Genomic DNA, 25,322 nt, shown 5'->3' on the forward strand with positions numbered 1-25,322 from the left:
AGTGCTCTGCCAGTACCGCATCAGACTGCAGGTCAATGAGTTCCAGCTGAACATCACTGGGTGCATTACCCACACTGCAGGTAAAGGGAGAGGAAATCATGTGCATTTCATCCTCGATCATTCTGAGATCTTCAAATCGCCTTGAAAACTCACCATGCAGTGCTCCTAGCTTGGATGAGTACCTGCGGAGGTGATCAGCTGATGGTGTGACTTCTTTCAGGGTTTGCATGTGAGTGAGATTGTTGCTGTCCAGTTGGCTTGAAAGAAACTGCAACTTTCTCATGAAAGCCTTCACCAGGCTGTGCATTTCATGAACAAAAAGGCCCTTGCCTTGCAGTTTGGTGTTCAGTTCATTCATCAGTGCAGTCACATCAACAGCAAATGCAAAATCGGCCATCCAGTCCTCATCTGAGAGCTCTGGGATGTCCTTGCCTTTCTTCTTGCAGAACTCTCGAATCTCTGCTTTCAGCTCCCATCATCTTTTTAGCATTTTGCCCAGGCTGAGCCATCTGACAGCTGTGTGGTAGCCAATGTCACTATGTTCAGTCTCATGCTCCTCCAAAAGTGAAACAAACTGTCTGTGATTCAATGCTCGTGCCCTGATGAAGTTAACTGTTTTAGTTACAACATCAATAACATGGTTCATTTTTAGCACTGACTTGCACAACACACGCTGATGTATAATACAATGCAAAAATACCAATTTCTGATCTGGGTCGATTTCAGTCACTTTATCTTGCATACGTTTCAAAAGTCAGACATTTTTCCCGGTCAGACTTGGACAGCCGTCCGTTGTGACACCTAGCAGTCTGTCCCATTTCAGACCCAGCGTGTCCATGCATGCAACTACCTCCGTGAAAAGATCGCTCCCTTTCATTGACCGCAGTGCTGCCAGCTCCTCCGTAATCTTGAAGTCCTTTATCCCACGGACGAATACGAGTAACTGGGCTGTGTCACGGACATCGCAGCTCTCGTCCAAAGCAAAAACATCTCCAAACTCCGCCCCACTTTAACCCTGTCAGATGCAGAGAAGCTCGTCCACGCCTTTATATCCTCAAGACTGGACTACTGCAACGCACTCTTCACTGGGATCACTACCAAGAACATCCAGAAGCTGCAATACATCCAAAACAGCGCTGCCAGGATCCTGATGAGAGTCCGGAAGTATGAGCACATAACACCCATTCTGCACTCCCTACACTGGCTCCCAGTCTCATTCCGGATTGATTACAAAGTCCTACTACTCACACATAAATGCATAAATGGACATGCACCTCCCTACCTACAAGATCTCATCACTCCCCAAATCTCCACCCGCACCCTCAGATCATCAAACAGCTCGCTTCTCCGGGTCCCCAGCACCAAGCTCCGCACCATGGGCGACCGGGCCTTTGGCTCGGCAGCTCCACGCCTATGGAACAGTCTCCCTGACCATCTAAGGGCAACACAGACACTGGTCTCTTTTAAGACTGGCCTAAAAACCTTTTTATTCAGGAAAGCCTTTCTGACCTAAGTCACTGTCAGTTATTTCTTTTGTGTTTCCGTTCGTTCACTGGTTTTTATTTTATTATAGTTTTTTTATGTTTTAACTATGCTTTTTACCATGTTTTTACTATGTACTGGCTCTGTGGCACTCTGAGATTTAAAAAAAAATGAAAAGTGCGTTACAAATAAAATACGTTATTATTATTATGAAGGAGAAAAAGTCTAAACGTACCACTTCACGTTGCAGCTGAAGCTCCAGATTCGCCGCAATGTCCTCGATCCTTCTTGTCACGGTTCGCCTGGATAGCGGGACTTGCTCAAATGCTTCTTTTTTTCAGGGCATATTAGTGCTGCAGAGTCCACCAAGCACTCTTTGACAAACTCCCCCACCGAGAATGGCTTACTGTTTTTAGCGATTTTGTGGGATATCACAAAGCTGGTCTTGGTTGCCGCATCCCTGGCTGTGTGAAGCTTGGTAAAAAAGCCTTGCTGCTTTTGTAGCTTAGCTAGCAAAGCTTCCGTTGCCACCGTCTTTTCAGCGGCAGTCAAGTTTTTGTATTTCTCCGCGTGCGTCGTCTCGTAATGCAGACTCAAATTGTAATCCTTAAACACGGCGATCTGCTCTCCGCAAACTAAACACACGGCTTTACCTGCGACTTCAGTAAATAAATAATTAGCAGTCCATTTTTTGTTGAAAACTCTGCAGGCGTCTACCTTTCTTTTTTTAGCATGAGTGGACATTTTTGAGGGCTAAAGTCGTCTCGTGTGTTGTGACTGCTCGTACACTTGATTCAATCATGCGCACGTATTTGATTTACGTTTTGCGTCATTACGTGAATAAAACACTTCAAAATAAAAGCACTGCAGCTTTAGTCCATGCAAGAGGTAAAATTAGAAAATATGTTTATTTTGTAATTTCCAATCAACCTCACACGGGCCAGTCAGAATCAACCAAAGTGCCACATGTGGCCCGCGGGCCACACAATGCCCAGGTCTGCTCTAAAAGCATACATGTGACGCCAATGTTTCCAGCCATAACTGATTGAGCCAGATGGTAGAGATGAATGGGGGTGAGTGGAAGATGTAAGTGTTGGATATATCACCCTGGATAAGCATGCCTGAGCCGCGTATTGTCTCGGCTGATCTTCAGTCACGAAACACAGACTGTCAGCTCGCACTGTGTAGAGTCACTCAGAGGCTCTTCACCTGAACCACAAAGGATACCTGTGGTGACTTTTAGGCCTGAGATATATATGTAAAATATGACCATGCATATCAGTCCTTAGAAATATGAGTTTAATGGTACATTTTTTGTCAGTCTCTATTAGTTATTACTAAATATATATATTTCAGTTCGTCTATCTCAGGTCTGTAGGTGAAAGGTAATCGCTCCAGCTCGAGGGTCGCGCAGTGACGTCACTTGGGTTGCCCCGCTCCGTAAAGCAGTCCGACTAAACGAACAACGATGAGAGCGGAACTTAAGAGTTCTAACTTCAGAATAAAACCCACAAACATTAGGAGCTTATCAGACACTTTAACATCCGTGAACTACTCTCGTTTTACATGGTTATAAAAAAGTACATGTGATGCAGTTTTACTGTAGACAATGGTCACACTGCATGTTTACCACAAAACAAAAACACGATAAGAATATACTCCATCTTTGCCCTCATTCGTCGTATCCTGAGCTATCTAACCAGACAGAGAGCGTTGGTTGTATTTGTCCAGGTTTTGGAACAAACCTTAATATCGTAAAGAATGGAATTTTGTAGTGAGGCTAAAATCATTGGAATTTGTAAAAAAAAATTAAATTCCCAAACCATGTCCTGTTTACTCGCGTTAACCTCATGTTTTTTTGTAACTACGGTCTGTCAGATAAATAAAACACCATTTTCATAGTGAACAGCAAGTCATAACATTTAGCACTGAAAGTCACTGATGCATTTACAGGATGTCAAATAGCGCATTAATTAATCACACATGTTGTTGATGTGTCATATCACAGCCATATTATTAGCATAATGTCCATCAATACTGAATATAAGTCCTCGAAAGACTGGACGTATTCAATTAACAAGTTATGTTTTAAGTGGTCAAAGGAGTGTTTTATTTTGGAAACTCAGTCCGGAAGTCACGTGCTTCATTGTGGCCGGCTTGACACGCTGGCCGAGCATCGTAGCTTTCCGTCCTGATGAAAATATCAAAGTGTGCGTTGTTCTTGTGTTCTGTCAGGGAGCGGGGGGGCCGCGGTCAGTCCCATGGCATCAGCGGGGCGTAGACCGTAGAGTGTCCGGGCCCGGAGTGTCACTGTCCCCGGACGTGAGGAACCACAAGGTCCCACCTCCGAGTGACTGATCCCCCCACCCCACCCCCACCGGCCTCTGGAGCCGCTCTCTCCTTGGATGACCTACACGCAACCTCTCGTAGTAGCAGCGGACGTCGGTTCACGACAGCGGAACACCGGCTGCTCACTCGGAGGTGCAACAGTATCGACTACACAGCGGGCGACAAGTCAAAGAGAGTCTCTTGCAGGCTGCAGGCCGACCGTGGAGCCGCTGACCCGGGGAAGAAACAAATAAGAAATCAAGCTGCGAATCTGTCTTTTCCGTCGTTGTTGCGTCAGGGGGAGCCGGCAGAGGACCGCGAGGTAATCGGTGTGCTCACCCGATGGTTCATAAGACAGAGCGGTCTTCACTCACAGACACGACAGAATATCTTGGCGTTCACATGATGTACACGATCACCAGAGGTCCCAGCAAACTCGTGACTCAACGGAGGACAGGTTGGTGAATGTGTATCCCTTATCTAAAAGCATGACGCAATCATTGATTTTCTCATTAAAGGGGGAAGTTTTGGGGCATTGCAACGGTTGACACGGTCCAATGTTTTCACGCAGCGCGTTTCCATGTAACCCGTTGATTTCACAGCGTAACATCAACACACTCTTGAACTGTGTCTCCTAAAGGTCCCACACAGCAGATCGAGAGCAAGTTCGGCGACTTGAAGCTCAAGCCGACGTCTTGGCTCTCATCGAAGTAAGTAACGTCAGCGGCTCCACGTCCTGTCATGGTGTGTGTTTTTATTTCATTTTTCTTCATTTTTTGCAAGATCCTTTACGCCGGCTGTTTGAGCCACTTGGGGCCCAACAGCACGTGCTCCGTCAGCGCGATCACGTAACGCATCGGGGACTAACGTGTCTGCACCCATTATCGGACGCAGACTGTTCCTGCAGTTTGTTTTCAAGCCCCGGCTGTTCTCTCTGCTGTGACCGTGTGTTCAATGCAATGCAATTATCATATTATTACAATGAGCACCACAACCTACATCCTACAGTTGAATCAATGTCATTAACATGATAACTTTACTGAAAGTAGGATGTTTTTATTGGGTGTCCCTAATAAACTGGTAACTGAGTGTATGTCCAGTACAGTACTTCAGGTGAATTTGACCGCAGTAAAAGTGTCAACAGCGTTTTAAAACTCGCAAGCACTAAAATGTAGGTTTTTAGGGTCTCTGATAAAACTTGAAGTTCTTCTTTGTTTTGTCAAATGATTCTGTCCCGCGGTGAAGAATGACCCGTCATGCTCAATTCCTCTGACCAATCAGCATCATTTGTGTTTTCTCCATCCCTGTGAGGTGGAACTCTTGTGTTTTGTTGCGATGCCTGCTGATCCAATCCCCAAGCAGGCTTCATTTGTCTCCGTCTGATCTCTCCGCAGCTCTCCGTCCCCAAAGATTGTGTTCAACCGTCTGAACGGGAAGCGCTACCACGGTGCAGCCACACAGACGCCCGCAAGCCCAGCGGAGGGATTCACGCCTGCACATAAAGAGAACGTCAGGTTTGTGTGTGAAGGTGAGATGTGTGTGTGTGTGTGTGTGTGTGTGTGTGTGTCGGACTGGGACATCGGGGTGGGCAGATAATCTCCTGCTTTCTCTCGGTCTCATTCATTTTCTTACTCCTTTACCTCAACTTCCTGACTGAGCAGCAGGTGTAAATGAATGACTTGCTGAGCTGAGTCAGCATGAATCAGTTATCTGTGTTCCTCCTGGAGTGCAGCCAGTACAGACCACTCTGTGGTGTCCTTTTGTGACTTTGTCACCTATAGCGGAAAACCTGTCTATCGAGTTGTTCCGAGATAGAAAACCTGATGAGTGTCACAGCGAGAAGAATGCAACACATGTTTAGAAAGCCTTATAACAAATAAGATGTTGGGGTGTGTATCAGCCGGCATCAGCAATCTCTGGCTACTTCTTTCTATTTACTCATCACTTCTTTGTGCATGTTTTACTGAGTCAGTCATAATCCGTTGTGATTTTATTGTTATATTATTATACGAGGGCTTTGCATCTTCTATAATAGTCGTTTAATACTCCACTTATATCAACTGAGACACTATAGGGTCATGTTTGTATTATTAATACTAATAATTATTATATACTGAAAGAGCTTACGTTGTTATTTGTAGCCGACAGCATCAGGATGCTGGTACATATTATGCACCAGGACAGAGAGACACATCTGATTCTCCACATATAATAAAAGATGATGGGGATATTGAGATTCGGGATCCTTCTCTAAGAAATTTAGAAGCGTGTTTTTCTTTTAAAACGCGGGTGCTGCCATATTATTCATTCTAACCCTAGAGGCTTTTCGAGTTTGACGCTGGAAAACCTTCACATTTTAGCAAATAAAACACAAAACATGGACCAGTTTAGTCTTCGTGTAACTATTTATGTTACCTTCAAGTGGACAGTGCTATACAGATGCAGTCTCAAAGTCAGCTGCTGCTTTGATGCAGTGGCTACTTTATTTGTGATGGAACATGTTTTTGCATTTCAGGGTCAAGTTCAGAAATGTAGACAGAAAAGAAAGAAACGTTAAAGTGTAACTTCACCCCAAAAGTCCGCGCACTGCAAAACATGCGTCGACAAATACGACAGCTACAGCAGCTTAGGAAACTGTGTGTGTGTGTGTGTGTGTGTGTGTGTTCGCAGGAGGTGGAGCAGAAGCTGGGAGACGGCGAGTCAGCTGACAGCCAGGGGCCCGTTCAGTACACCGAGAAGACTCCCAGTGCTGCGATGAAGAGTGAGTACCTCCAGCTCCACTATTTTAATCAGCGCACTGTTCCCACTCACTCACTTGCTAAAAGCCTTCAAAGAGCACAAGACAATATGCCGGTCTGATGGTTAATTGACCTGTAGCTGTAATATTTGGATTACAGTATCAGAGTAAAACTAATTAACCGCACCGACCTCTGAGCGACTCTTCAGGCTGCTCCTCTTGGGTCTGAAGAGGACATCCTTACAGTCCAGTTTGAGGTCTGAGTCCACGCGAGGCATCTTGGCTGGCCAGAACACCGACGACCAGGATGAGGATGATGAGTATACAGAGGAGACTCTCCTGAGGAAGGCTGCTGCAGCAGTGGTGGTCGCTGGTCCCAAGCCCCAAACACAGAACCCGAGCCTCCAGGCGGCCAGCGTATTTATAGCAAAGGGGGGCCCAGCTCAGCCCCGGCCCCCATGGCTTTATTTGGGCCTGGACTCTCTCCCCTCTATCCCCCTTGCTCTCTTTCTCCCTCCACTCCTCCGGCGTCCTCTCTCTCCCCCCTCTCCTTCAGCAGAGTGGCAGGAGCAGCAGTGGCCAGGCGCCTGACGCATACACACACTCGAACACACACACACACACACACACTCCTTACACCCACATACATGATAGAATTGTAGTGGGTTGTGTGCTGCAGTGCTGAAGAGCACACCTGCTGTCCAGTTGGGGCATTGCTCCCTGAGCTAATGGCAGACAGCATAGAGAGAGAACAGGGGGAGGGGGAGGGGGAGTGGTAAGTAATTCATTAGTCTTGGATTGTGGGCAATTGGGTGTTGTAACACTTTTCTTTGTAATTGTGTTTTCATATTCATCTTTCCTTGATCAAATGTGTTTTTTTAATAGTTAATACATCTGTTTCATATTTTGTTTCACAATTACATAAACTATTCACATGAAAGACAAGAAAATACATCAAAGTTTAACCATTTAGTGCACCTGCAGCTGTGATCCCTTCTGTTTAGAGCATATCGCATAGTCTATTCTTACATTTTCTATTCTAAAAGATCCCTTCCTCTCAAAAATGTGTGTGGAAATCTTCCAGTGCGCATACACTGAGAGTGGACTGGGAGACATCTTTCATGCTAAATTAACATAACAGTTTGAAGTGAAATCATAGAAATAAAAATTATGGGCATGAAGGCAAGTTGTTTTGAAAAATTACACAATATTTTTCAAGCTCCACTCCATGGAATTTAGAATGCAGAGTTGCCATGGTGACATCACATGTGATGTTGCCATGGTAACATCACATGTGACTTTGATGTTCTAGAACTTTGTGATGTCATAAATGTATTACATCACATGTGACTTTGATGTTCTAGAACTAGAATTGATGACATCACATTCTTAGAGTCTATATAAATGATATTTCTCTAGACAGAATCACACACCCACAGCAAGATAAACACCTCTGAATATACTCAACTTGGATACTATTTGGAAACATTTGATAGGAAAAATGTCCAGTTATGATTCAGATGAATGGAATGCATGGGATGAATCAGATGGATTCTCAGACACAGACAGCTCCAGTGATGAGAGCGCAGACTCTTCACAAAAACCAATTCAGATACTAGAGCATAACATACTCTGCAACAAGTCTGTACAATACCTTGTTTTAGACTTAATTGGACAAGGATGTTTTGGCAAAGTTGCCAAGTGTATCAATTTAACAACATACAAGACTGTAGCCATCAAGATCAACAAAGACGTTGAAGATCACGTCAGAGAAGTGAAAATGCTGGAACAACTCAGGACCCTTGACCCAGAGAAAAACAACTTGGTGACATTCAAAGACAGTTTCACATTCGAAGGCATGTCTTGCATCGCCTTCCAGAAACTGGACAGGAGCCTTTTGGATTTGATGTGTGAGAGACAGTCACACCTGACCCTTAATGAAATCCGCCCCATAACACGTCAGCTACTTGTGGCATTTGAAGCCCTGAAGGGTATCGGCATCATTCACACAGACCTGAAAGCTGACAATGTTATGCTCGTCAACCACCAGGATGAGCCCTTCAGGCTGAAATTAATTGACTTTGGTTTGGCCAGGTCAGTATCAGAAGTAAGAGAAGGAATGCTTGTGCAACCTTGTGCATGCAGAGCTCCAGAGGTGACCTTGGGCCTCCCCATATCTGGAGCCATCGACATGTGGGCACTGGGCTGTCTCCTGGCAAAAATGTACTACGGCCGGAACCTCTTCACTGACTACTCATCATACAACGTAATGAAGACTGTTTGCCATCTACTCGGCCAGCCAGAAGACCACCTGCTGAATGCTGGAATGTACACCAACCAGTATTTCAACAGGGAGCACTACTCTCCCAATTCAAGATGGAGACTAAAGACATCAGAAGAGTACGAGGAGGCAACCGGTATCCAGCCAATTTCAAAGTGGAGTTTCGACACTGGCAAAACTTTGGATGAAACAATAGAGGTCTACTCAATTGTAAATAATTGTGTTGAAAAGGAAGACTTAATGGCATTTTTAAATCTCCTAAAACGGTTGCTCGATCCAAATGCTGCAACAAGAATCACCCCCGGTCAAGCCCTAAACCATCGTTTTGTTACAATGGCTCACCTGGTAGATCACATGGACACCTCTTATGCAAATGCTGCCTATGATTTGATGCTCGTCTCCCCCCCATATGATTCAGATGAATGTGATAAATCAACTGACTCTTCACAAGAACCAATTCCGATACTAGAGCATAACATACTCTGCAACAAGTCTGTACAATACCTTGTTTTAGACTTAATTGGAGAAGGATGTTTTGGCAAAGTTGCCAAGTGTATCAATTTAACAACATACGAGACTGTAGCCATCAAGATCAACAAAGACGTTGAAGATCACGTCAGAGAAGTGAAAATGCTGGAACAACTCAGGACCCTTGACCCAGAGAAAAACAACTTGGTGACATTCAAAGACAGTTTCATATTCAAAGGCATGTCTTGCATCGCCTTCCAGAAACTGGACATGAGCCTTTGGGATTTGATGTATGAGAGACAGTCACACCTGACCCTTCATGAAATCCGTCTCACAACACGTCAGCTACTTGTGGCATTTGAAGCCCTGAAGGGTATCGGCATCATTCACACAGACCTGAAAGCTGACAATGTTATGCTCGTCAACCACCAGGATGAGCCCTTCAGGCTGAAATTAATTGACTTTGGTTTGGCCAGGTCAGTATCAGAAGTAAGAGAAGGAATGATTGTGCAACCTCGTGCATGCAGAGCTCCAGAGGTGACCTTGGGCCTACCCATATCTGAAGCCATCGACATGTGGGCACTGGGCTGTGTCCTGGCAGAAATGTACTACGGCCGGAACCTCTTCAATGGCACAACATCATACAACGTAATGAAGACTGTTTGCTATCTACTTGGCCAGCCAGAAGACCACCTGCTGAATGCTGGAATGTACACCAACCAGTATTTCAACAGGGAACACTCCTCTCCCAATTCAAGATGGAGACTAAAGACATCAGAAGAGTACGAGGAGGCAACCGGTATCCAGCCAATTTCAAAGTGGAGTTTCGACACTGGCCAAACTTTGGATGAAACAATAGAGTTCTACTCAATTGTAAATAATTGTCTTGAAAAGGAAGACTTATTGGCATTTTTAAATCTCCTAAAACGGTTGCTCGATCCAAATGCTGCAACAAGAATCACCCCCGGTCAAGCCCTAAACCATCGTTTTGTTACAATGGCTCACCTGGTAGATCACATGGACACCTCTTATGCAAATACTGCCTATGATTTGATGCTCGTCTCCCCCCCATATGATTCAGATGAATGTGATAAATCAACTGACTCAGATGGATTCTCAGACACAGACAGCTCCAGCGATGAGAGCGCAGACTCTTCACAAGAACCAATTCAGATACTAGAGCATAACATACTCTGCAACAAGTCTGTACAATACATTCTTTTAGACTCGGTAGATCACATGGACACCTCTTATGCAAATGATGCCTCTGATTTGATGCTCATCTCCCCCCCATATGATTCAGATGAATGTGATGAATCAACTGACTCAGATGGATTCTCAGACACAGACAGCTCCTGCAATGGTGATCCTCCAACTTCACAAGAACCAATTCAGATACAAGTGCATTGATTGGTCTATCACTGAAAGGGGAAGTGAATTCCTTCTTCAGATGTTTCGACTAATTTACATGGCTCACCTGGTGGATCACATGTACTTGATGTACATGTGATCTACCAGTTGAGCCATGACATTCTTTTGTATCTGAATTTAATGCCGTGGCTCACCTGGTAGATCACATGTACTTGGTGTACATGTGATCTACCAGGTGAGCCATGACATTCTTTTCCATGACTTTCTGTTGATCCCCTGAATTAGTTTAGCCTGAGGTTTTCTCCGGGTTCTCCGGTTTCCCTCAAAAAATAAATAGGTGATGTTGATTGGTCTATCACTGAAAGGGGAAGTGAATTCCTTCTCAGATGTTAAGACTAATTTACATTCTTTCATAAAAATACATACACTTTTGGGCGTTTTCTGGTTTCATCCCACAGTCCAAAGTTGTCTGTGTCAGCTTTAAGAAAATAGTGATGTGGCCTAATAAAAAAGAAAAAAATATATATATATTTATAGTGATTTATGATTAGTTATTAGGCATTAAATTCAGATATTCATGGAAAAGAATGTCGTGGCTCACCTGGTAGATCACATGTACTTGGTGTACATGTGATCTACCAGTTGAGCCATGACATTCTTTTGTATCTGAATTTAATGTCGTGGCTCACCTGGTAGATCACATGTACTTGGTGTACATGTGATCTACCAGGTGAGCCATGACATTCTTTTCCATGACTTTCTGTTGATCCCCTGAATTAGTTTAGCCTGAGGTTTTCTCCGGGTTCTCCGGTTTCCCTCAAAAAATAAATAGGTGATGTTGATTGGTCTATCACTGAAAGGGGAAGTGAATTCCTTCTTCAGATGTTAAGACTAATTTACATTCTTTCATAAAAATACATACACTTTTGGGCGTTTTCTGGTTTCGTCCCACAGTCCAAAGTTGTCTGTGTCAGCTTTAAGAAAATAGTGATGTGGCCTAATAAAAAAGAAAAATATATATATATATTTATAGTGATTTATGATTAGTTATTGTAATTGAGAATTTAGGAAAAATTCAAAGTGTTTTATGATGCAAGGCATCTCAAAGTGATTTGCTTCTAAAGGTCAACAGAGAACAAAAGTTATGATGAACTCATTTGTAACTTTAGTACAGTAGTACGGTGTAACATGCTCCCAAAGCAAGAGTCTGTCCATTCATGGATAAAGGCTGTGGTCTCACTGATCACTTTTCTCTTCTTGGAGAATGCCATGTGAAATAACTTCTCTGACACGTAAAACTCCTACTCTTGTGTGTGTTTGTTTGCATGTGCGTCTGTGTATTGTTGTCATCCCGCAGCGTTTCCGTCTCTCAGTTTCTCATCTGCGCCACGGAGAGCACCCAATCCAACCCAATTTGAGACCTTATAGTGTCAGATAAAGGTGGCTAAAGAAAGGAAATAAAGATTAAACACTCCCCTCCTACAGTTGTCAGTTTTCAAGTTGTTGAGTAATTATTTATATTTAAACTAATTCCAATATAAATTCCTTCATTTGACATTTACAGTGACATTTAATGCACATGTACAGTACCCCTAGGAATGTACATGTGCATCTGTTTCCTAGCATGTATAACTGTTAGCACAAAGTGAGACCAGTAGATGTCAGCATAGCGGAGGAAAACAGCTGCCAAATAAATAGCAGAATGAGTGCCAGGGCCAAAGCTCGAGTTAAAGTGTGTCCTGGCAACAAGAGGTTCCTTTGAGATATGCATGTCTCTCGCTGCCTTTACAGCCCTGTTATATTGTTTCTAACTAGGGTTTCTTCGTATCGTGCCCTTGCTGGAAGAAGTTATTCCTGAATGCATCACAAAATGAGAAAATGAACTTTTTCCACATGCATGCGCTCATTTCCTGCACTGCAAGGTTGTGTAACAAAGGCTTAAACTGAAGGGTTTATTCAGCAGGACATTTCAGTGAAAAGTCTTAATTTCCATATGAATAAAGGAATCGAGTGAAGTAAAAGTAATTCGATTTAAATGAATTGGTAACAAATTGACTGAACCGAAATAAAGTCTGCAGTGGAAATAAATTGACTGCTCTCAATTAAAAGTAAGAACAAGAAACATTTTTTAAATAGAGCACTTTTGTTTTCCAAACTTAAATTGCTCTTTGACATAAATACACAACGGTATGTATCTTTAAATAATTCTGTAATCACAATTGGCGCTGGATCTACAGGTACAGGTACATGCCTCATTAATATATAACTGATGAGGTCAGAATAATCCACAGCTATGAGGTAAACCGCATATGAACCCACTGCTCTTTAACCCCTTGTGCATGTCACACTGAACTGCATTGATAAGAAGGTTCTGAATGAGATAAGTCTTAAAGCCTTTTAGGGCATTAAAACTGATAAAAGAACATTTTGGCCTCATCTCTGTGCATTGCATATATCCTGTGTCGCGGTGGAGTCTAAGGTGTTCCTCTGAATTATAGCTTGAGGTGGAAAGTAGGTGAAAGTTCAACAAGTAGCTGTCTCTGTATATGTACATGCATGTTTTACTGCCTGTGTGGTATGGGTCACTCTCTGTGTGGAATATACATTACCTGTAATATTCAACTTAATGTCTAGGAACTTGTCATCAAAAACACTTTGTTACTTTTGTCATCATATGACACCATGAAGTTTGTGGTTTCCAGTGAAATCTCTCAACTATCGGATGAATTTCTGTAGAAACATTCACGTCACCCTCAGAATTTGTCGTCTCGTGCTTTCCTAATCCAAATGGGGATTTGGACCAGCAACCCTTTGGTTTCCAAGCCAAATCCCCACAGACAGTGCTACTGTGAAGTCTGAATCATATGCACACATTTTTTTTTACAGTATTTATTTGACAATCACTATGTTCAACACTTATCTATTATGAATGTTTGTAGGCACTGAACAGAATCAAATATAATAATATAATAATAATAATACATTTTATTTATATAGCGCTTTTCATGACACTCAAAGACTCTTTACAAGGCAGAGACAAATTCAATTCAATACAATTTATTTTTGTATAGCCCAAAATCACAAAGAGGGCTTTACAACATGTACACATTTGACATCCTCTTGTCCCGAGACCCTCACATCGGAACAGGAAAAACTCCCCAAACAAAAGGAAGAAACCTGTGGGAGAGCAACAGAGGAGGGATCCCTCTCCCAGGATGGACAGAAGTGCAATAGATGTCATGTGTAGAACAGGATAAGTGAATTACAACACATTCAATGTAATTACAGCACATTCAATGGATGACACAACCACGGCAGGAGGCAAGACCTGGTCCAGGTATAACCCGGATACACAGGAACCTGTGAGGCGAGAAAGCACAGACACTCTGGTGAAGAAGCAGCTCAATAATGTGCATGAATGGCATCGGTAATGTGAAATAGTAATGTGAGTAATAATAAAAGTGATATTAGCTGTTGGAGTCAGCAGGTCCATGGTAGGAGGAAGGACCAGGGTCCAGAGCACTGTCAAGGGCACAGGTGGAGGTCTTCATGCTGGAGAGTATAGAGGAGAGGTCCATTTCCGTGATTGAACTGAAGGAGGTGGAGATGGTGTCCATGGGCTTGAGGAACAACCCCAAAATAATTTTGGGGTTGTTGGAGCCAGATTGGATGATGGAGTAGTGAGAGGAGCGAGCTGTGTTCAGGGCATCTTTATATTGTTGTTGTTGGAGTTTGAAGGCATCCAGGTGAACAGTAAGTCCAGTTTTTGTGGCACGACGTTCCAGTTGACGGCCCTGTGCTTTGAGTTCAAAGTTCACATTATTGTCAAAGTTTCCACATGTGTTATGCATACAGAAAATTCGAAATGCCGTTTCTTGCAGTCCCACAGTGTAATATAGACATGAACATATAACATATAATAGAATAAAATAGGAAAAAAAAAAAAAAAGTTAAGAACATAAGGGCCTAGATAAAGGATTAACAAGTAGCAGCAGAGAATAAAAAGTGACTGGTGCTGGATGAGGGAAGGGTGTGTGAGGGGGGTTTATGTTCGTAGCAGCAGAGAATAAAATTAAAATAAATAAATAAAAAAAGTGACTGGTGCTGGATGAGGGAAGGGGTGTGAGGGGGAGTAGATGTCCTGGTATGTTCCATTTGAGGCAGTGGGGAAGGTGGGTGAGGGGGAGGGTAGAGAGGTCAGGGGAGAGATGGCAGAGATGGCAGGGGGGGAGAGAGGGGGAGCGAGAGGCGAGAGGGAGGGAGAGAGTTCAGCATCCTGACCGCCTGGTGGAAGAAGCTGTTCCTCAGCCGGGTAGAGCTCGAACGGAGACTGCGGAACCTTCTCCCTGAAGGCAGGAGGCTGAAGAGGCTGTTGGAGGGGTGGGTGGGGTCACCCGCAATGCCGAGTGCTTTGCGGGTGAGGCGGGTGTTGTAAATGTCCTGTAGTGTAGGGAGTGAGACTCCGATGATCCTCTGGGCAGAGTTCACAATGCGCTGCAGGCTCTTGCGGTTGGAGGCGGTGCAGCTTCCGAACCACAGCGTGATGCAGCTGCTGAGGATGCTCTCAGTGGCGCCTCGGTAGAATGAGAGCATGATGGGGGGGGGGGGCTCCTGCTCGCTTGAGCTTCCTGATGAAGTACAGGCGTTGCTGGGCCTTCTTTGCCAGTGCAGTGGTGTTGCTGTTCCAGGTGAGGTCATCTGTGATTGTCACACCCAGGAATTTGGTGCTGCTCACCTGCTCCACAGCAGCACCATTGATGGTCAGAGGGAGGGGGGGTTGGGAGTGGGTTCTCCTGAAGTCAACAACAATCTCCTTTGTTTTCCCCACATTGAGGAAGAGATTGTTATTTTGGCACCAATGGACCAGCTGGTTCACTTCCTTCCTGTAGTTAGTCTCATCGTTTTGGCTGATGAGACCTACCACGGTAGTGTCGTCAGCGAACTTCACGATGTGGTTGGAGCTGTAGTTGGGTTTACAGTCATGGGTCAGCAGGGTGAAGAGAAGGGGGCTGAGCACACAACCTTGGGGGGCCCCCGTACTCAGTGTTAGTGTGTTCGAAGTGTTGTTGTTGACCCGAACAGCTTGTGGTCTCTCTGTGAGGAAGTCCAACAACCAGTTGCAGAGAGAGGGGCTGAGGCCCAGGTCTGTAAGTTTACACACAAGCTGCTGGGGGATGATTGTATTGAATGCTGAGCTGAAATCTATGAACAGCATTCTGACGTAGGAGTTCTTAGTGTCCAGGTGTGTGAGGGCTGGGTGTAGAGCGGAGGAGATTGCAGCCTCTGTGGACCGTTTAGTTCGGTAAGCAAACTGAAACTGGTCCAGGGAGGGAGGAAGGGTGGATTTGATCTGCTTCATGACCAGCCTTTCGAAGCACTTCATGATGGTAGAAGTCAATGCGACGGGGCGGTAGTCGTTGAAGCAGACTGGAGATGACTTCTTCGGCACAGGAATGATGGTGGTTTCCTTGAAGCACGTGGGAACAACAGCCTGGCTCAGGGAGGTGTTAAAGATGTCGGTGAGGACATCCGTGAGCTCCTCTGCGCAGTCCCTCAGCACACGACCAGGAATGTTGTCAGGTCCCGCAGCCTTGCGGGTATTAATCCTCAGCAGTGTGCTCCTCACACTGGCTGGGGACAGGCACAGAGCCTGGTCGTCGGTGGGGGGGGTGGTTTTCTGCGCAGGTGTGTTGTTCTGTGCTTCGAAGCGTGCAAAGAAGCCATTGAGGTTGTTAAGCAGGGAGGTGTGACTGTCACAGGTCTGTGGCGGTAGTTTGTAGTCCGTTATGGTCCTAATGCCCTGCCACAGGCTCCGTGAGTCCCTGCTGTCTTTGAAATGTCCTGTGATTTTCCTGGTGTACAGTCGTTTAGCTTTCCTGATGCCACGGCACAGGTCAGCCCTGGCTGCTCTCAGCCCAGCTGGGTCTCCAGCTCTGAAGGCGGTGTCGCGAGCCTTGAGCAGTGTGCGGACCTCCCCTGTCAGCCATGGCTTCTGGTTGGCTTGGATGGTGATGGCTCTGGTGGTAGTTACATCATCAATGCACTTGGTGATGTAACCTGTGACTGTCTCTGTGTATTCTTGAATGTTAATGTGATGGTTGTAGGTGGCTGCCTGCTTGAACATGTCCCAGTCTGTAGTACCAAAGCAGTCCTGAAGTGCAGCAGTACTGTCCTCTGGCCACACCCGTACCTGTTTTGAAACCGGTTTGGTAACCTTTACCCTTGCTCTGTAGGCCGGTTTCAGCAAGACAGTGAGGTGGTCGGAGAGGCCAATGTGGGGGAGGGGGGACGCCTTGTACGCTCCCTTGATCGATGTGTAGACTAGGTCTAATTTGTTGTTTTCCCTGGTTGGAAAATCAACATGCTGGTATATTTTAGGCAGAACAGTTTTTAGGTTAGCATGGTTGAAGTCTCCAGCAACGATGAGAAGGCCGTCTGGGTGTGCTGTCTGTTGCTCACTGATGGCTCTGTAAAGTTCACTGAGTGCCTCCTCTCTGTCCTTGTTGTTGGGGCTCGGAGGTATATAAACAGCCACCAGTAGAATGGCTGAAAACTCCCTCGGCAGGTAAAAAGGACGGCACTTTAAAACCATAAACTCCACCAGCGGGGAACAGTGTTGGTTAACAACAATAGCGTCTCGACACCAAGCATCACTGATGTAAACACACACACCGCCGCCGCGGGACTTACCCACGCTAACTATGTCTCTGTCTGCTCGGTAGCATGTTAGCTTGTCCAGTTGAATAGCGGAGTCCGGGATGTTGTGGTGGAGCCATGTTTCCGTGAACACGTAAACACAGCAGTCCCTCACCTCACGCTTGGTTCTGAGTAGCCGTATATGAGGAGGCGAAGTCGGTCAGTGTACCAGGGTATTATAGTACTTGACCGGGGCAGAGGCAGAGACAGTGGCAGCCAAGGTGGAGGAGAGCAAGGGGATGTTATGGTGCGATTCTGCCGTACTTTTCGGACTATAAGCCGCTACTTTCCCCCCCGCGCTTTGAGACTGCGGCTTATACGCCGGTGCGGCTTATATGCGGATTTTTTCGTAGCTTTGCGCCGCCAACACATTTAACATAAATATGGGTGAAGTACCTTTGACGTTTGACCTACCTCTCACTAAGACTGTTAACAAAAAAGGTTGAACGGCAAGATGCTTTTAACATTTTAATATGCTTCTAACTGGCTTGGCTAACAGCTAGTCGTGCTAGCAGCAACTGGCCAGCAACTGCTTCGTTTTACTTCTTCCGTTTGGTAGCCTTGAGAGACCTTAGTCTGTAATGTAAGAATGTCTGTATGTCATGCAGTATGTCTGTATGAAGCATGAAAAGATCGCTAATGCTAATTGCGGTTAGCATTTCCCCATTGGCGGTCATGTTAAAATTAGCTTAGAAGCTAGCGAGTCAACACACTCTGCTAGTCAATATAACTCTGTTGTCCCGAGTCTGTATTTGGGTCCTTGAACACGCCACATCATGTAGCCTTGACAGACCTGGTCACAGCGCTAGCACTCCAATAACAGCTGATTCCTCCACAGAAATGCAGACTTTTACTGCACTGTAAAAGTCTGCGGAGGAATCAGCTGTTATTGGAGTGTCATCAGCCCTATTACGGTAAGCGGCCAAGCCAGTTACGGTAGCCGTAAATGCTAATGCTATGAGCCGTAAATGCTATGCGCCGTAAATGTACCGTAGCCGTGAATGCTAATGCTATGAGCAACAACAGTTACCGGTACTGCCTCGTTGCTTTTAGATTCTATACATGCTGCTTCGTTTTACTTCTTCCGTTTGGTAGCCTTGAGAGACCGTAGTCTGTAATGTAAGAATGTCTGTATGTCATACTGTATGTCTGTATGTAGCATGAAAAGATTGCGCATGCTAATTGCGGTTAGCATTTCCCCATTGGCGGTCATGTTAAAATTAGCTTAGAAGCTAGCGAGTCAACACACTCTGCTAGTCAATATAAATCTGCTGTCCTGAGTCTGTATTTGGGTCCTTGAACACGCCACATCATGTAGCCTTGACAGACCTGGTCACAGCGCTAGCACTCCAATAACAGCTGATTCCTCCACAGAAATGCAGACTTTTACTGCACTGTAAAAGTCTGCGGAGGAATCAGCTGTTATTGGAGCGTCATCAGCCCTATTACGGAAAAATTCAGTTTTCTTCTAAAAATTTGCGGGTGCGGCCTATATACCGGTGCGGCTTATAGTCCGAAAAGTACGGCACTTGATATCACATCAAGTGCTGGGGCCACAGTCCTCCACCAGGCTGTCTGTGATATAGTTGCCGTGGAGCACGTAGTGGATATAGTCTTTCTCCACTTTTGTATTGACGGTCCAGGCAACCACCTCCACCCCCCTCTGTTCCCAGTACAGAGCATAGTCCCTGCAGACAGGAAACAGACACAGACACACACAGTTACTCTCATTCTAGTAAGTCTCAGTCTTCTAGTTACGATGACAGAATGCGATGTTAATGTGACGGTTGGTCTCGGCTGCGGAAACTTACGGCGAGACAAAGGTTTTCTCTATCAGGAAGGCTGAGATGCCACAGAGCTTCCACAGCACGTGATGGTGCGCCCAGTCCAACGCCACGTCCAGGAGCGTCATCCAAAGGTGCTTCCATGGGGATGAGAAACGAGCGGCACCGTCTCCGAACCGACTCAGGCTCCACGGCCGGTGGGTCAATGCCGTGACCACGTCTGGGTCGCTCTGCCTCATCTGGGCCGGAAGTGCAACAGAGCAAGAGATAAGAAGACGGCGAATGTCAGCAATATGATAAACACAACAGCAGTGCAATACATGACAGCTACAGTTTACTGCTGAGCAGACACTCGCTCTCTTACCCTGTAGATGACTTTTGGCTCAAAGGAGCAGACGATGCTGGTGTTGTAGAGGACTGGATACTTTTTATACAGTTCTTTTAGGGCTGCAGCGGCCTGGGAGGTGAAGAGAAACACACGGTTATTGTAGGACAGTCGACTGTTTAGAGTTGTGTCTGAGGCTTTAGATCATTGTGTGTGTGTGTGTTCCTGTGCACATTGTGTGTGTGTGTGTGTTGGTGGTAACTAGCAGCTGTGGACCTCGACAAATGCAGCTCTGCCTTCCTTAATCCCCTAAAATGTGCTGAGTAATGAAAGCCCATTTATTCAATATTTGCTTAAAGATCACTGTGTATTAGAGCTAAAAACTATCTTTGGAACACGATAATCTTGTTCTCGTCATTATGCAATGCTGACTAGGCACAAATCAATTGAATCAACTCGTACGACAGACGGAATGCAAACAAACAAACAAACTCTTGTTTGTTTGTTTGTTTTGTTGGCTGTACCTCATCTGGATGACCTTTGACATCAAAGTAGATAGTGAGCTGCAGTTTGATGCACTCCTCCACCGCCTGCTCCAGAGTTGGTATCTTCTCTCCAGCAAACTTGTCCCTGGTGAACGAGGACACATTACATTACATTACAGTCATTTAGCAGACGCTTTTATCCAAAGCGACTTACAATTCAGAGTCTATCACATTTCTACACCGTAGGCACAGCTACGGGAGCGATTTTGGGGTTAAGTGTCTTGCTCAAGGACACATCGACATGCGACTAGCAGAGCCGGAGCCGGGGTTTGAACCTCTGATTGAAAGGCGGCCCTGCTAACCACTTAGCCACAGTCGCCAAATGTGCCAGTGCTTTTCAAACAGATGCACCGTTTACATGGGAAACACGACACTTAACTTTTCTGGACGTGGATTATGATGCAATGCACCCGACAAAACAATGATTAATAGATTGCATGCAGCTTCTTATCGAAACAACATGACTGCCTGCAAAAACCGGTGACGGTATAATCTTAAATCTAAAAGCATCAGCTGCAAAAAATGCCATGAAAAGTTAAATGTCTGCATGCTTGTTCTGTGAATCCCAAGCTATATTTTTCTGATAACTGTCTTACCTGAGTCGATGTTTAGCCGCTGCGTCCAGTTTAACCAAATCGGCCAGTCTCATCTGGCTGATTGCTCCCGACCCGTTGGTGGTCCGGTCCACAGTATCATCATGCATTAGCATTGGGACACCGTCTGCCGAGAACTCCAGGTCCATCTCCACGCCTGTCGCCCCATTCTTACTGGACTAGAGAAGAACACGTAAAAGCAAAGGGGTCAGAATTTTGAGAATTATGAAGTTTATTCTTTTAACCCTGGTGTTGTCCTGGGGTCATTTTTGACCCCAGAGGACGTTTAAGGTCTCGAAATAAATGAGAAATCATATTTTTGGTTTAATATTGAATGACTTTTCCTAATTTAATGGGGACAACTGGGTAAACACAAATTCAACATGTTGATATGTAAAGTGATATTTAATTAACAGTCATTACTTGAAACTGTTCATCTTCAAAAGACAATTCTGTTAGAATGTAACTTATTTACATTATATTAGAATTTGACGTCTTTACATTATATTAGAATGTAACTTATTTACATTATCTATACAATGTAAATAAGCTACAGTGTATAGAATGATTCGATTGAAGTTATTCCTTTTTAAATGTTTTAGTCACCACTAACAAACACACGGTAGGACACCCAAATCTCTTCCACACTCCTCTTACCTCCTGGATGGCTACGATTGTGTTCTCCGGGGCGTCGTGCCCACCGCACCGGTGAGCGACCACCGACACATTGCCGGAGCCCAGCGGGTGCAGCATCTGCAGGGCTCGGCTGGTTGGTACCTGGGCGAAGCTGAACATGGTCATAAAGAGGTAGAGCGAGGCGGTGAGGGCAGTTGCCCACACCGGGCTGAGGGTCCCCAGCAGGACCAGCACGAAGGCGACCAAGTATAGGGTTACGTATTTTCCTAGCTGCAGCATTGTTCTCTTTTGTCTTTCTGACTCGAGTGTAGTAATGCGACCTTTCGTGTCGAGGCTTCGTAGCTTGTGTTGAGTAGTCCAGGACGACTGTTGGCACGCGCGGTTCGAAGTCTCGTTCGACGTCTCGTTCGAAGTCTCGTTCGAAGCCATACCACGTGACTGATTCATGAAATGGTTCACGGGTTTTGCGTAGCACCTTAAACATTTACAAAATGTGCCATTTGAAGATACAATTTCAGTTCACAGTTGCATCGTAAAATATCTTAATTGACCCATCAGTCAGGTATTATTAACTTCCAGCAACCCTCAAATCAAAGAATAAAGACACTTTACGCACAATTTAGGTGTATTGTCCCTTTAACTCAGGAAATGCAGGATGCAGCATATTTTATACTTAATGTGAATATCATTAATTTCATCTCATTTCATTATGCAATAGGTCTACTTTGTTGGCATCTCATTCTGAAAACCGGATGTACAAATACACAACACAAATATGTTAAACAAATATAATAATGACAACACTCCCCTTTTCTCTTACTTTCCCTTTTCAACCTCCCATCTCTTTTTTTCTGTCTCATAAAAAGCAGGTCGTCTGCTTCTCCATGCCCTGGTCTTTGTAAAAGGAAAAGATTTTACCAGGGCAGTAAATGTATTTCCCTGTTAGTCCAGGGAACACCGTGTGAATGTGAGGACTGTTTGGATCCTGCTTCAGATCCATCTGACAGAATAGACACTTGCGACCTGTGGGCTGGGATTCAGTCCTCTTCCTCTTCTGCTGTCCTCTCGCCACCCTTTTCCTTGTAGCATCCAGTTCCAGCTGAAAGAACATTGGGGAAGGAAGATCAGAGATGCTGTCGATTCATTCTGGCTGGGGAGGGAGATGGCACAATGACACCATCTTCATGAGGTTGTGCACAGGAAAGGAGCCTGGCCAGAGACCCGTGGATTCCAGCTCTGTCTTCATCCAGATCCTCTGCTGCTGTGAACAGGTCCACTGGCTGACTTCATGGTCGTAGCCAGGGAGCTGTGGAGGAGGACGGGTGGGGACAGCTAACGGCCTGGGTGATGGCTCACCTAGTCAGACAAGAATAAACGGAGCAAATTAGTACGATTTTGGGTGCGTCTTGATTTAATCTTTTGACATGAAAAACCTTCTAATACTAACGTTGATCTCTCTGTGCAGGTGACAGTTGAGCGGGCTCTGCAGACGTCTCAGCAGAAATCAGGGGGGCCTCTGACACGATAGAGAATATTAAACATGTAATCATTATTATTGACAGTAAGATGAAGCAAGGATGTAACATGACAGCTACACTGTAGTCTGTGAAACTCAGCAAGATGGACACTGGAGTGCTGCCTACCTGTTGTCTGAATACAGTGCAGCAGTAACTGTATAGAATTAACAACAGTTTTGATGGACACTACATGTAGTATATTTTTAAGATGCAAATACAGGTCAAATAACACACACCAGGGACTGTGACAGTCGCCTCTGTTGCTGGACGACCCGCTCCTTCTGGCAGCAGACACGTGAGCTCCTGAGGAACAGGCACTGGTCTCCTTACAGTTACAGCGGCGGCTGCAAGGAGAGAAGGATCACAAAACATAATCAACGGTTTATAACAGATATGAGCACAGTGAATATGACAGATGTGTTTAAATGTTTGATGTATTTACCATCTACTTGTGAACCCTTCAGATGAGTTGGTGCAGCCAGTGTAGCAGATGGTTCTACAACGGAAAAAGCCTTGTAAGTAATTTATATTTTGACAATATACAAACACAACGTATCGTTACGTCACCTTTCTCAGCCGTATCCAATGACAGACTGTTTCTCACATTAATATATAAAGAATATACTTCATTCATACACGTGTGTTTGTCTTTCAATGGGTTAATATTCAGTGGCCAGTCATTGTGATGTAACCTAGGCAGGTGAAGCAACATGGCACACTTCAAACACATGCATTCAGGTGTTAGTAACAGCAGTTTCATCCATACATATTGTTTCTTTTTATCCATATAAGAAAACAAAGAGTGATACGTACCCTCATCATGACTGGTATCAATTCATAGTCACTAGGACACCAAGCAGAACACCTAAACATGAGAGAACGGTTCAATGCTTCATGTGGGATAAGAAGTCATGGTCCCAGGGTTGTCGGTTGACGGCAGAACGTTTTTGGTGAAAAACCTCTTTCTGTTCCCGGAGCCTGTTGTTGTCTGGCTGTTTGATGATGCAGAAACAGCTGTTAAACACAAACAAAAAACATATCATATACACTGAATAGAACACACGATTAACCGTTCAGCAAACCGGCTGAACTGTAACTGATTTTAAATCTTCAGGTGGTAGAAATGAAAGACATCAAATGTTTACTCTCAGCTCTGCACGTGTTGCTTGGAAGGAGAGATACTCAGCATCCCTCTCTCCAGCTCTTCATCCATCACTGAGATGCAAACAGACGAGAATTAGAACGTCATTAAATTAATATCTTCTTGCACTTCTTGTATAATGGAATAAACATTATTTTAACAGTGATGGAGAAAGTCTTTTTGGATTATTATTAATGCTGCATTCATGTACATCTTGCATTCTACTGCTGTAGATGCTTCAGTCTGTGCTAATCTTAACTACTTTAATATGCAGTTTAGATAGATCCTTCCCTGGTAGCCGTTTTAGTTTAGCGCTGTCCTTTTTTGCAATGAATTGATTGTGGTTATCACTCGACACTACGAAAACAATTAAAGTCACATTGTTTCTAAATTCATGAAATTGACTCTGTGTGCAATGGGATTTTTTAACAACCAGACCTCATTCATGGACAAACAAAGGAGTTATAAACCCAAAATCGAATGTGTTTTATAAATGTCCACATGGTGGTGCTATGCCATCAAAGATCACTTGTTCACGGCCTGACAAATGTCATTGAAGTCGAATTAGTTTTTGAGAAATCCTGGTAAGACAAACAAACAAACAAACAGGTACATGTTCATGTGCAGTATGTGAAATACAGTACATGTATGTGAAACTTGTGAGTGTGTTGTGTCTTCACACAATATGTAGTTTAAATGTCTTTGATTTTATTGATATGTCTGATTTGGCAACATGAATCGTCAGAAGTAAAAAGCTAATGCGCTGCAGTCACTTGTTAGCAACCAACTTTTTTAAGACCCGTAAAAGATCCAAAATGACGGGGGGTATTTACAGACATGTCGTCTATATCGTAGAACCAGATGTTGAAATCCCTTCTGTCTTAACCACAGATTTATTTCAGTCGTCTAATCAAAATCCCATTCAAAAAACCAATGGTTTCACAATTCATTCCTGCAGCACTCGACGCTCATTACATTTTTTTTTAGCACCTGAGCAGAGTGACCCAGGTCAGCGATGTAGATGAACTGGTGACTGTTATCCAGTACCTGCTGTATTTCTCCTCTAGCCTGATCTTTGAATATTATGTGGTGAAACATGGCCAGGCACCGCAAGAACCACCATCATCGGTCACCGTTAAACCTCACAACCGTCTGCTATTTAAGTTGTGTCACTACATTCTTTGCTTTTCAGTCACTCTTCTGCGCGATGGCACGGATGCAAAAACATAAACACGCTTCCTGATCTGGCACCAGCTGACAATGCATGGGAACTGTATGGTTTACACTTTACATCTCATCATTTGAATGGTTTGTTTTTGTCTGTTTGCATAACTGTTTTCTTTTAATCTACACATCTACTCAGTGTGAAATGTCCAACAGATAGGGATTGAACTGGATGTTGTTGTGTGGTTGCCGTC

The 25,322-nt window shown here is 44.5% G+C and overlaps 2 protein-coding genes across 7 annotated transcripts in view; one reads left to right on the forward strand and one right to left on the reverse strand.

The window, feature by feature from the left end:
• Positions 1 to 23,433, forward strand: part of LOC306784290 (MAPK regulated corepressor interacting protein 2-like) — a 28,180-nt gene extending 4,747 nt beyond the window's left edge. The window contains exons 1-5 of one of the 6 annotated variants that reach the window (XM_079278196.1): positions 3,843 to 4,267; positions 4,451 to 4,520; positions 5,205 to 5,324; positions 6,481 to 6,571; positions 6,708 to 6,739. In XM_079278196.1, coding sequence (XP_079134322.1) covers positions 4,153 to 4,267; positions 4,451 to 4,520; positions 5,205 to 5,324; positions 6,481 to 6,568 — 393 coding nt within the window. In that variant the 5' untranslated portion in view covers positions 3,843 to 4,152 and the 3' untranslated portion in view covers positions 6,569 to 6,571; positions 6,708 to 6,739. Of the gene's footprint in view, positions 1 to 3,842; positions 4,268 to 4,450; positions 4,521 to 5,204; positions 5,339 to 6,480; positions 6,678 to 6,707; positions 6,740 to 22,332 lie in introns of those variants that run through there. The other 5 variants (XR_013772355.1, XR_013772353.1, XR_013772354.1 and 2 more) reach the window with 5 other exon arrangements.
• On the reverse strand, positions 18,893 to 21,525 carry gde1 (glycerophosphodiester phosphodiesterase 1; the record flags this gene model as incomplete). Its single annotated transcript, XM_079278018.1, has 6 exons — positions 18,893 to 19,051; positions 19,175 to 19,386; positions 19,512 to 19,604; positions 19,997 to 20,102; positions 20,614 to 20,789; positions 21,268 to 21,525. The coding sequence occupies 6 exons, from the start codon at positions 21,523 to 21,525 to the stop codon at positions 18,904 to 18,906; spliced, it is 993 nt and encodes a 330-aa protein (XP_079134144.1). The 3' UTR covers positions 18,893 to 18,903.
• Positions 23,434 to 25,322: the final 1,889 nt, after the last annotated feature.

This window comes from Melanostigma gelatinosum (genome assembly GCF_949748355.1).
Source record: "Melanostigma gelatinosum genome assembly, chromosome: 11".
In the NCBI taxonomy this organism is placed as follows: Eukaryota; Metazoa; Chordata; class Actinopteri; order Perciformes; family Zoarcidae; genus Melanostigma; species Melanostigma gelatinosum.